Source organism: Leucoraja erinacea, chromosome 20 (genome assembly GCF_028641065.1).
Source record: "Leucoraja erinacea ecotype New England chromosome 20, Leri_hhj_1, whole genome shotgun sequence".
Lineage (NCBI taxonomy): Eukaryota > Metazoa > Chordata > Chondrichthyes > Rajiformes > Rajidae > Leucoraja > Leucoraja erinaceus.
Genome location: NC_073396.1, coordinates 7,524,859 through 7,537,458, shown reverse-complemented (window position 1 = coordinate 7,537,458; position 12,600 = coordinate 7,524,859). Strand labels below are relative to the sequence as shown.

General features: G+C 47.5%; 1 protein-coding gene across 1 annotated transcript in view; it reads right to left on the bottom strand.

Annotated features, from left to right (window-relative positions):
* Positions 1–1,716: 1,716 nt before the first annotated feature.
* The window catches only part of lfng (LFNG O-fucosylpeptide 3-beta-N-acetylglucosaminyltransferase), a 31,650-nt gene continuing 20,766 nt past the window's right edge, over positions 1,717–12,600 (bottom strand). Inside the window, exons 3-8 of the mRNA XM_055651129.1 lie at positions 11,897–11,996; positions 10,587–10,740; positions 9,236–9,321; positions 7,354–7,519; positions 7,178–7,263; positions 1,717–4,377 (exon numbers count right to left, since the gene is read on the bottom strand). Coding sequence (XP_055507104.1) covers positions 4,311–4,377; positions 7,178–7,263; positions 7,354–7,519; positions 9,236–9,321; positions 10,587–10,740; positions 11,897–11,996 — 659 coding nt within the window. The 3' untranslated portion in view covers positions 1,717–4,310. The remainder of the gene's footprint in view (positions 4,378–7,177; positions 7,264–7,353; positions 7,520–9,235; positions 9,322–10,586; positions 10,741–11,896; positions 11,997–12,600) is intronic.

The window sequence follows — 12,600 nt, the reverse complement described above, 5'->3', positions numbered from 1 at the left end:
TTTGCGTCTATCTTCGGTGTAAACCAGCATCTGCAGTTCCTTTGTACACAAGTGTTTTTCTTTTTACATATGCACAGATGAGTGCTTGGAGCAAACTGCCAGGAGTGATGGTGGTGGAGGCAGATATCACAGAGGCATTGAAGAGACTTTTAGGTAAGCTGAGGGTGATGGATAATGTACAGGCAGATAAGAGAAGGTCTTGGCATCATGTTCACCACCTTTCTGTGATATGTTCGTAAAGTCATAAGTGATAGGAGTAGAATTGGGTCATTTCCCCCACCAAGTCTACTCCGCCATTCAATCATGGCTGATCTATCTCTCCCTCCTAATCCCATTCTCCTGCCTTCTCCCCATAACCTCCGACACCCGTACTAATCAACAATCTATCTATCTATCTCTGCCTTAAAAATATCCACTGACTTGGCCTCCACAACCTTCTGTGGCAAATAATTCTGCAGATTCACCACCCTCTGAGTAAAGACTTCCCTAAGGATTGCATCCCTTCCCCAAGCTAGGAGGAGGTCCTCGTATATAATATATCATATCTTATATAATATATAAGCATATAACAATTACAGCACGGAAACAAGCCATCTCGACCCTTCTAGTCCGTAAAGTCATCATCTTCTAGTCATCTTCCAACCTAGGTCATTGGGAATATTGCACTTTTTCCTGTGCCACTATATTGTGCACTCTGATATTTTTGGCTTTGTCACCACCTGTGGTACTTGTGCACGGCGTGACTTGCAGTATAGCATGCAAATAAAATCTGTCACTGCATCTTGGTACGTGTGACAATAAACAAATTGAAATACAGGACACACACACAATATGCGGAGTAACTCAGCGGGACAGGCATTAATAATAATAATAATAATATCTTTTATTGTCATTGCACGTCAGTGCAACGAGATTTAGTATGCAGCTCCAACCGATGAGTATCTCTGGAGAGAGGGAATGGGTGACGTTTCGGGTGGAGCCCCTTTGTCAACCTCTCCAGAAATGCTCAAGAAGGCACTGCAGATAATAATAATAATAATAATAATCTTATTTATATAACACATTTTTAGTCAACTTGCATTGACCCCAAAGTGCTTCACATAATTACGTTACATTACACACAGGCAAAGGTGGGTGAAGTGTCTTGCCCCAAGGACACAACGACAGTATGCACTCCAAGCGGGGATTCGAACCAGCTACCTTCCGGTCGCCAGCCGAACACTTAGCCCATTGCGCCATCTGTCGATGCTGGAAAATCGAAAAGGTACACAAAAATGCTGGAGAAACTCAGCGGGTGCAACAGCATCTATGGAGCGAAGGAAATAGGCAACGTTTCGGGACGAAACCCAAAGGGTTTCGGCCCGAAACGTTACCTATTTCCTTAGGTCTGAAGAAGGGTTTCTTTAAGGTATTTCCTTAAGTCTGAAGAAGGGTTTCGGCCCGAAACGTTACCTATTTCCTTAGGTCTGAAGAAGGGTTTCTTTAAGGTATTTCCTTAAGTCTGAAGAAGGGTTTCGGCCCGAAACGTTGCCCATTTCCTTCGCTCCATAGATGCTGCTGCACCCGCTGAGTTTCTCCAGCATTTTTGTGTATCTCCAGAAATGCTGCCCGTCCCGCTGAGTTACTCCAGCATTTTGCATCTTGTCTTCATATTTAAGCCAGCGCCTGCCAGTTCTTTCCGAGACGCAATTCAATTACAAATCAGCCAACTCGAAGTTTCATGTCACGCAATAAAATCCTTTATTAGAAAGGAAAAGGATGGATGGGGCCCCATCAGCTTTCACTGCAACCATTCAGGTTCCCTCCCTGAGTCTCAGTGATTATATTTACAGTGCTTTACAATATTTTGTTTCCAGATGCTGGAATATAAATAAGAGAAGCAATGAAACCAAACAACAAATACAAACATCACGTTTTTACAGATCAGAACCGCTTCTGAATATTAAGGGACCATTTCAAATATACAGCAACACAAGAGGACAGTAAATACTGTCCATATAAATATACATGTTAGATTAAACCCAGTATGGGTCACAGTCATATAACACAACATGACTGACACAACCTGCTACAAGTGCTACAAACTCAATGGGAAACGTTTCTTTAGGACTTTTTATCTTCTGCCTGAATCTGGAGTCGGGGTGGAACACATTTCTTATACGTTGGAAGTATATGCCTCGAGGGTGTGGGTGAGAATGCTCGGGAGATCGTGCCTTCGGAAGTTTTTTTTTTAAGTAATCTTTTTATTAGAGGGAGGTACATATCATATTAAAAAAAAATTCATGTATATCATTCCTACATTACTAATATTATCAATTGATATTAGCTCTGCTTCTAGTATTTTTTTTTTGCGGGTGAGAATGCTAGGGAGTACGTGCGTTCGGAAGTTAGGAAAATAATAAAACTACACTGCATCTCAGCTGAGTTGCTGCCCGACAGTGCAGGACATGTCTGGTGCCAATTTAGTACGGGTGTCAGGGGTTATGGAGAGAAAGCAGGAGAGGGTAAGATAGGTCAGCCATGATTGAATGGCGGAGTAGACTTGATGGGGCCTGAAAGGTTTGTTTAAAGATACAGCATGGAAGCAGGCCATTCGGCCCACTGACTCCATGCTGGGCATCGATCACCCGTTTACACTGGTTCTATGTAATCCCACTTTCACTTCTTACAATTTACAGAAGCCAATTAACCTGCACGGCTTTGGAGTGTGGGAGGAATCCAGAGCAAACCCACGGGGAAAGAACGTACAAACTCCACACAGACAGCACCTGTGGTCAGGATTGAACCGGGGACTCTGGCGCTGTGAGGCAGAAACTCCACCCCAAAGTGATGGGAGTGTATTGTAGTTTGTAACACTGTGCATTTCAGTTAGTAACACTGTTTTAAAGCTACTTTCAAATGTCAGTTTGAAATATTAACCGTTACTATCAATTGAATTACAGAAAAACAAAAAGTATCTTCAGCTAGTCATCCATTTAGTGTTAGTGCAGCACATTTTCCAAAATTAATCCGAGAATTATCTCGAGAGTCGCCAGCTCCTTTGTGCCATTAATAATCATAGGATTTTAATAGTCGGGAGGAAAAGTGCTTTCGTATACAGACAGGCCCCAGAAAGAATCAGAAGCCATGCCTAGGAGCCTCCAGCAGCCAGCTTTAAACACAAGCCTTATATCCACACCATAGTCAGCAAGGAACAGATGGTAAAAGAATAGATATCCCGACAGGAAATCTCAATTTTTAAGCCTCTTTGCATCATCAGAGTGTCGAGGCAGGAGAATGTTCCAAACTTCAGAAGTTGTTGAGTCAGTTCCAACAGGTTGTGGCATTAGCTGTAATTAGATCTTTCAAACATCTTTGAATTGCATAGCATCTGGATTTATAAGGTTTAGAACAGAGCAGGGTGCTTAGATGTAACTCGTTCTTAATGCATGGTCTGATAGTCAGAAATAAAAAGAGCAAGTGTTTACAATGCAGGAAGTGCTGGAGTAACTCAGCAGATCAGGTGCCATCTCTAGAGGACATGGATAGGCGATGTTTTTCGGGTCAGCACCCTTCTTCAGACTCACTCAGTTACTCCAGCGCATAGTTTTGAGTTTAGCTTAGAGATACAGCGCGGAAACAGGCCCTACGGCCTATCGAGTCCGCTCCGACCAGCGATCCCCGCACACTAACTCTATCCCACAACCAGGGACAATTTATTTTACACTTCTACCAAGCCAATCAACCTACAGGCCTGCCCTTCGTTGGAGGGTGGGAAGAAACTCAAAAGAGTTCTCAGAGAAAAACCTACGCAGGTCACAGGGAGAACGTACAAGCTCAGTACAGGATGGAACCCGGGTCTCTGGCGCTAAGGCAGCAACTCTACCGCTGCGCCATCGTGCCGACACTTTGTGCCTTTTATTTTTGATAAACCAGCATCTGCAGTTCGTAGCGCGAGCAAGTGTTTAAAACTGGCTGGACGGAGTGACTGGCTTACATTCCAAAAGATTCGCTGATACAACAGCAACACTTACAATTTCACACTTGGGAGAAAATTTAATCACATGGCACACACACACACACACACACCGCTCGTTCCCCTGGTGCCTCTTTGCCTTCTGCCGGTTCCTGTTCAGAATCAGAATCTAAACATGGCTCTGCCCCCGTAATGGACAAAGAACAGGAGGAGATACTAAAGACTATCGGTACATCCAGACCGCACAGCAGCCTGTCAATCAGCAACGAGCCTTAACGCAGCTACACAAGAGCCAGACATAGTGGTCGCCACAACCCCTTCACATACTGGGGTCTACATGGGACGAGGTTTGCGATCAGTAAACGCCACTGCGGGGACACCAGGGAGTGTCGGGATACAGAACACAATGAATCGATCGAAACCTGGGGAGGACAAAACAAAAATAAATGATTAGTTCAACTGACCCACCTTTCATTTGTGACCCCTTTCTCTCTCCTCCCCGCTCCCACCCGAGTCTTTGTACTAGTTTCACTGTCGTTCTGTTGGGTTTCACTGTCTGCAAAACTTATTGTCACCCAGCCCACAGCCAACAATAGACCATTGTGGGCTCCACCTTTCCTTGATCATTGCTACTTTTTGCATATCTATCAGTCATTTGTCCTACATCCCCATCTATATCCCTTGTTTTCCTTTCCCCAGACTCTGTCCAAAGAAGTATCTGAACCCGAAATATCATCTATTCCTTTTCATCAAGGATGCTGCCCGACTCGCTGAGTGAGAAAGGTGATGAGGAAAAACGTTTTCACCCGGAGAGTCGTGAATCTGTGGAATTCTCTGCCTCCGAAGGCAGTGGAGGCCGGTTTCCTGGATGCTTTCAAGAGAGAGTTAGATAGGGCTCTTAAAGATAGCAGAGTCAAGGGATATGGGGAGAAGGCAGGAATGGGGTATTGATTGTGGATGATCAGCCATGATCACAGTGAATGGCAGTGCTGGCTCGAAGGGCCGAGTGGTCTACTCCTGCACCTATTGTCTATTGTGCCTATCTTTGGGTTAAACCAGCACCTGCAGCCCCTTCCCACACAAAGAATTAGTTGCATCAGAATCAAATGATCCTTTCAGGGTAAAATAACTTGTAGCCATATATCAGCATTGTTTGCACTTCAAATGGGAGGAAACCGGAGCACCTGGAGAAAACCCACACGGTCACAGGGAGAATGTACAAACGGACAGACAGCGCCCGTAGTCAGGATCGAACCTGCGTCTCTGGCGCTGTAAGGCAGCAGCTCTACCGCTGCGCCACCATACTGTTTCTCAAGTAACATTTGCCAAAATACTCCCTCAAGTGGCTCAGTGTTAAAGGTGACCGATAATATTGAGGGGGGGGGGGGGGGGGGGGGGGGGGGGGGGGGGGTTCTTTGGGGGTAGTTAAGCCGTGTTAGAGTTTCTCTCTACAAGTTTAGGTTTTTATTCAGAAGGAACCTTCCCTCCATCAGTCATTATGTGAGAGGGGGCCGTGTAAACTAAGTGGTGGCATCAGGTTGCCTTGCCTACTCCAAGCTGCTTTGAAGGGAATTATGTTCAATTAAACCACCACAAAATTGCTGGTTCTTGTAAAGCCCGAAGCAGCGATCCTCAAGACAGCAAGTTCCAACAAGCCAGGCCCCTTTACTTTATGGCATATCTTTCATTCAGCTGCTCCATAATCCTCTCTATAAATCACCATCTATAACTCTCCCTTCCCTTCCCTTCCCCCCCCACCCCACCCCGACTCTCAGTCTGTAGAGGGGTCTCGACCCGAAATGTCGTCCATTCCTCCTCTCCAGAGATGCTGCCTGTCCCGCCGAGTTACTCCAGCAATTTTGTGTCTACACACTTTGGAAAATAACTTAATGTTTAAGAAGGAACTGCAGATGCTGGAAAAGACAAGGTAGACAAAAGTGCTGGAGAAACTCAGCGGGTGCAGCAGCATCTATGGAGCGAAGGAAATAAGGAAATTTCCTTCGTTCCATAGATGCTGCTGCACCCGCTGAGTTCCTCCAGCACTTTTGTCCACCTTGGAAAAGAACTGACTAGAGGGGGCATAGATTTGGAGTTCAGAGGGGGACTGCACAAGGCAATCTGATTATTTTAAGAAATGGGAAATCATGGCTAGCGCTTTGAAACCAATGCTTTCAAGGTCTATCCAATTAAACATTTATCCCAGAGAATGAACTCAATTTCCAACCCCCCCCCCCCTCCCTTTCCAAAACCCCCTCCCATTCTGCCATCAAACTACATAATCAAAGTAGAAACACGGTAAAAGATATTTGCAAAGTGTCTGAATTGAGGACTAAATACCCCACAATCTACCCCAAACACAAGAGTGCCAATACAATTGTAAATAAGTGAATACAATTAATACATTTATTAACTCCTCAGCAGGCATGTTGCAACTAGGAAATAATTTCCCAAAATTATTTATGGAATGAGCTATTGGAGGAGGTAGTCGAGGCAGGCACCATCATAATGTTTAAAACACTTTCGGACAAGTACATGGATAGGGCAGGTTTAGAGGAACATGGGCCAAACGCAGGCAGGTGGGACTAGTGTAGGTGGGGCATGTTGATCGGCGTGGGCAGGTTGGGCCAAAGGACTTTTTCCCCCCATGTGTGTGTGACTATTTCGAGCGCAAGGCATAATTTGTACTTTTTGTAAGAGAAGTCAGATGTGGACAATGCACATCTTAATGTGGATACGTGGGGGGGGAAGGGGCAGTACGGTGGCACAGCGGTAGAGTCGCTACCTCACAGCGCCAGAGACCCGGGTTCAATCCTGACCACGGGTACCGTCTGTACGTTCTCCCTGTGACAGCGTGGGTTTTCTCCGGATGCTCCGGGGGATGTAAATTGTCCCTAGCACGTAGGATAGTTCGGGGATCGCTGGTCGGCACAGACCTGGTGGGCCGAAGGGCCTATTTTCCTGCCTAATCTTTAATCTAAATGTCCATTTAGATTTTACTGGATTGCCACAGAAGGCTGTGGAGGCCGTCACTGGATATTTTTAAGGCGGAGATTGACAGACTCTTGATTAGTATGCGTGTCAGGGGTGTACGGGGAGAAGGCAGGAGATGACAGGGAAAGATAGATCAGCCACGAGTGAATGGCGGAATGGACTTGATGGGCCGAATGGCCTAACTCTGCTCCTGGAACCTATTAACACTTGGGAAGAAACGCTCACACTTACCGAGATGGGTCCTCTTCGACAGAAAAGCCCCCTTTCAGATTAATGGCATTCCTTTTATTTTCAAACGTGCCGTAGCTGAGTGTGACCTGGAATGCAGAGCGGTACGTGTTAATACCCAAGGGCAGAGGGCGTGTTTCCGGCTTTTAAAATACCATCAGGCTACTGGTGCTGCTTGCCTGGTTAGGAATGTCAGCTCGCATGACTTGTTGCAGGTTCTCCAGGTGAGAGTGGAACAGGTTGCTGCGGATCAACTTCACCCCCAGAACCGCCTCCACGATGTAGCCGATGGTGCAGTCGTCTGGTAGACGGATCTTCTCCGCAGTGCTCATGAAGTGGCCTCCGCTGTGGGAAGGAAGAGCAAGTGGCAAATTGGACATCGGTCTCCATTGACACATAGAAACATAGAAAACAGGTGCAGGAGTAGGCCATGCGGCCCTTCGAGCCTGCACCGCCATTCAATATGATCATGGCTGATCATCCAACTCAGTATCCTGTACCTGCCTTCTCTCCATACCCCCTGATACCTTTAGCCACAAGGGCCAAATCTAACTCCTTCTTAAATATAGCCAATGAATTTGCCTCAACTACCTTCTGTGGCAGAGAATTCCAGAGATTCACCACTCTCTGTGCGAAAAATGTTTTTCTCATCTCGTTCCTAAAAGATTTCCCCCTTATCCTTAAACTGTGTGACCCCTTGTTCTGGACTTCCCCAACATCGGGAACAATCTTCCTGCATCTAGACTGTCCAACCCCATAAAAATGTTGTAAGTTTCTGTAAGATCCTCACTCAATCTTCTAAATTCTAGCGAGTACATCTCCCCTATTGGGCCTTGCCCAAACACAAAGGATGATTGGTGTACATAATATTTTAAAAAGCATTTGGATCGGGGTGGCACAGCAGTAGTGCTGCTGCCTCAGAGCGCCCGAGACTCCTGCCTGTGCGGAGTTTGCATGTTCTCCCTGTGACCACGTGGGTTTCCTCCGGGTAGCCAGTTTGTCTCCCACATTCCAAAGACGTGCAGGTTTGTAGGTTAATTGGCTTTGGTAACATTGTAAAAGTGCAAGTTTAAGAATAAGGAGTAAGCCATTTAGAACGGGAGACGAGGAAACACTTTTTCTCACAGTGAGTGGTGAGTCTGTGGAATTCTCTTCCTCAGAGGGCGGTGGAGGCAGGTTCTCTGGATGCTTTCAAGAGAGAGCTAGATAGGGCTCTTAAAAATAGCGGAGTCAGGGGATATGGGGAGAAGGCAGGAGCGGGGTACTAATTGGGGATGATCAGCCATGATCACATTGAATGGCAGTGCTGGCTCGAAGGGCCGAATGGCCTACTCCTAGACCTATTGTCTATTGCAGGATAGCGCAAATGTACGGGGTGATCGTGGTGTGCATGGACTTAGTGGGCCAAAGGGCCTGTTTCCACGCTGTATCTCCATGTACTAAAGCTGTATCTCTGTAAGTTAAGTAAAGACAAATGCTATTTCACACTTCTAGTGTCAAAGAATCAGGATCCTAGACCTGGAGCAAATCAGCTCTCCAAATCCACGCCGAAACAGCAAACACTCATTTACACTTAAGATAAGACCCAAAATGCTGGAGTAACTCAGCGGGACGTGCAGTATCTCTGGAGAGAAGGAATGGGCGACGTTTCGGAAGAAGTACTGAAGAAGGCTCTCGACCCGAAACGTCATCTATTCCTTCCCTCTGCCTGTCCCGCTGAGTTACTCCGGCATTTTGTGTCCATCTTCAGTTTATCTGCAGTTCCCTCCTACTCATTCACAATTAATCTACACTGACTCCCTGCAGTTTCATCAGCTCCTCACAGATTCTGCCACTTGTTTACAATAGGGGGCAACCTGCTGTGACCAATTAACCCTACCCACACGCTCGTTCTTCAGGATGATGGTGGCGAGTAACTGGGGGAAGCCCATGTGGTCACGGGGAGATCATGCAAACTCTATCCAGATAGATAGAGGCCAGGATTTAACCTGGGACTCTGGCGCGACTGTGGCAATGGCTCTGCCAGTTGCTCCACTGTGCCCGCGATGGTGGTCACCTCACCTTGCCCACGGACTCATTTTCAATGCCAAGCCTCGGCTGATGCAGAATCCAGCTCCTCCAGTTGCAAACCAGAAATGTACCGGCTGCTGTGAGGAAGCAAAAATGTCACAGCATTAACCACAATCTGCCATCCAACAAGATGGGTCATGTATGTAAACAGGCCCCATCACCCAACTTGCCCACACCGACCAACATGCCCCATTCCCAATACACTAGTCCCACCTGCCTGTGTTGGGCCCATATCCTTCCAAACCTGCCCCATCCATGTACCTGTCCAAATGTTTGAAAACATTGCAATAGTCCCTGCCTCAACTACCACGTCCGGCAGCTCGTTCCATACACCCACCACCCCTTTGTGTGAAAAAGTTACCCCTCAGGTTCCTACAAAATCTTCCCCCCCCCCCCCCTCACCTTGAACCCATGTGTCCACTGGTTCTCGATTCCTCTACTCTAGACAAGAGACTTTGCGTCTCCCCGAGCTATTCCTCTCCTGAATTTATACACCTCCAGAAGATCACTCCCCCATCCTCATGTACTCCAGGAAGAAATGCAGATGATAAAAGTGGAGATATTGAAATAAGATATTGAAAGTACTGGAGTTACTCAGTGGGTCAGGCAGCATCTGTGGAGGGAATGGATGGGTGATGCTTCGGGTCGGGCCCCTTCTACAAGTTTTCCATCTATCACCTGTCTTGCCCCAACTCTTCATCCCACTGATGTATATTGTAAGTAGCTGGGATCCTAGCAACGAGCCTTGCGGCACCCCACTATTCACTGCCTGCCATTCTGAAAAGGGACGCGTTAATCCCTACTCTTTGTTTCCTGTCTGCCAACATAGAAACATAGAAAATAGGTGCAGGAGTAGGCCATTCGGCCCTTCCAGCCTGCACCGCCATTCAATATGATCATGGCTGATCATCCAACTCAGTATCCTGTACCTGCCTTCTCTCCATACCCCCTGATCCCTTTAGCCACAAGGGCCACATCTAACTCCCTCTTAAATATAGCCAATGAACTGTGGCCTCAACTACCTTCTGTGGCAGAGAATTCCAGAGATTCAACCACTTCTCTATCCCTGCCAGCATTCTACCCCCAATACCATGTGCCCTCATTTTGCCCACTGATCTCCTATGTGGGACCTTAGTGGGCAGCATTAGGGCACCTGGTATTGGGGGAAGTCCAGACCTGAAACGTCCACAGATGCCGTGTTGGAAGGAACTGCAAATGCTGGTTTATCGTTCGGAGTCTTGCCTCCACGGACGCTGCCAGACCCATTGAGTTCCTCCAGCACGGGGTGCGTTTCGCGGTGCCAGTACAACCCCATGGCCGCACGTCCCACCATCGTACGTACCACTTTGTTATCGCTGATCCGCTCCGTGGCCTCGATGGGACGGTCCAGGCTGGGTTTCCCAATGTAGATGTCCTGCGTGTGCGGGTACTGTGCCAGAAGCTTCACCAGCGTCCGCGTGTTCACGTAATTGTCATCGTCCACGTGACAAAACCACCTGGCGGGCGAGAGAGAGAGCACACCGTCAGCTCACAGCACAAAACACTTCACAAGGTCACAAGTGATAGGAGCAGAATTAGGCCATTCGGCCCATCGAGTCTTCTCTGCCATTCAATCATGGCTGATCTCTGCCTCCTAATCCCATTTTCCTGCCTTCTCCCCCCAAGAATTGGTCCTTAAAAAATATCCACTGACTTGGCCTCCACAGATTAACTAAAGAAGCTCCTCCTCACCTCCTTTCTAAAAGAGCGCCCTTTAATTCTGAGGCTGTGACCTCTAGTTCTAGACTCTCCCACCAGTGGGAAAGTCCTTTCCCCATCCACTCTATCTATGCCTTTCATTATTATGTACGTTTCAACGAGGTTCCCCCCCTCAACCTTCTAAACTCCAGCGAGTTCAGGCCAAGTGCTGCCAAACGCTCATCATATGCGAACACACTAATTTCTGGAATCATAATGGTAAACCTCCTCTGGAGCCAGCACATCCTTCCTCAGATATGGGGCCTGACCAGTGCCTTGTGGAGCCTCAGCATTACATGTATAACACAGAGTGGGGTAACATTATAGTGGGATCACATAGACCATGTGTGCATTGGGTGATTAATGGTCAGCATGGACTCGGTGGGCTGAAGGGACAGCATGGGCTCAGTGGGCTGAAGGGCCTGTTCCCCATGCAGCTCAACTAAATTAAACTAAAGAGAGAGGGGCTCAATCCATCATGTAAACCCAGAGCAGTCCTGAACTACCATCTACCTCATTGGAGACCCTCGGACCACCTTTGATCCAACCTTACTGACTTTATCTTACACTGAACGTTATTCGTGTAATTCCCTTTATCATGTATCTGCACACTGTGGATGGCTCAAATATGATCATATATTGTCTTTCTACTGACTGGTTAGCACAGAATAAAAAAGACTTTTCACTGTACCTCAGTAAATGTCTCAATCATCTAATCTGCGATGGCTCCCTATCCACACTCCCATCTGTATTCTCTTCCATCATTTACACACTCCCCCCACCCCGTATACGGGGATCGCTGGTCGGCGCTGGTCGACTCGGTGGGGCCGAAGGGCCACGTTTCCCCACTGTAGCTCTAGACTAAAGGAGTGCACAGTTTTGCCGAGTGACTCGGTGTTCAGCTTTGGTACTCACTTCTTGCCCGACTCGATGAACTTGTCGTACTCCACCGCCATCTTGCATGACAGAGCCTGTCGACTGTGGGCAGCCGAGCAGTTAGTGTTGATCACGTGGCCTGCGGGCAGAGACGGTAAGTCCATTAGCAACATACGCGAGAGACAATAGAACAAACGAGAACACACACCAGACATCGCCACATCGGGAGTGGAGGACTCAACGATGCCCTTTAGACTTTAGAGATACAGCGCAGAAACAGGCCCTTCGGCCCACCGAGTCCGTCCGCACCGGCAATCACCCCATACAACAGCACTATCCTACACACTAGGGGCAACTTACAATTTTACCCAAGCCAATTAGCCGACAAACCTGCACGTCTTTGGGATGTGGGAGGAAACTGGAGCACCCGGAGAAAACCCACGTGGTCCCGGGGAGAACGAACAAACTCTGTACAGACAGCCCCCTTAGTCAGTCCGGATTGAGCCTGGGCTGCTGGCGCTGTGGGGCAACACCTCTACCGCTATGCCACTGTGCCACCCTAAAGTCGCACCCACTGTAATCGATGAATGCTGCGTTTGCAGACTTGTTATGCTGCCGCAAGTAAAAATGCCATTGTTGAGTTTTCAGCGCATAGGACAGTTAAACACTCTCGACTCCAGAGATACTGCCTGACTTTGTGCTTCCCCCCCCCCCAAGGTTTACCAGATAGCTTTACACAAAAA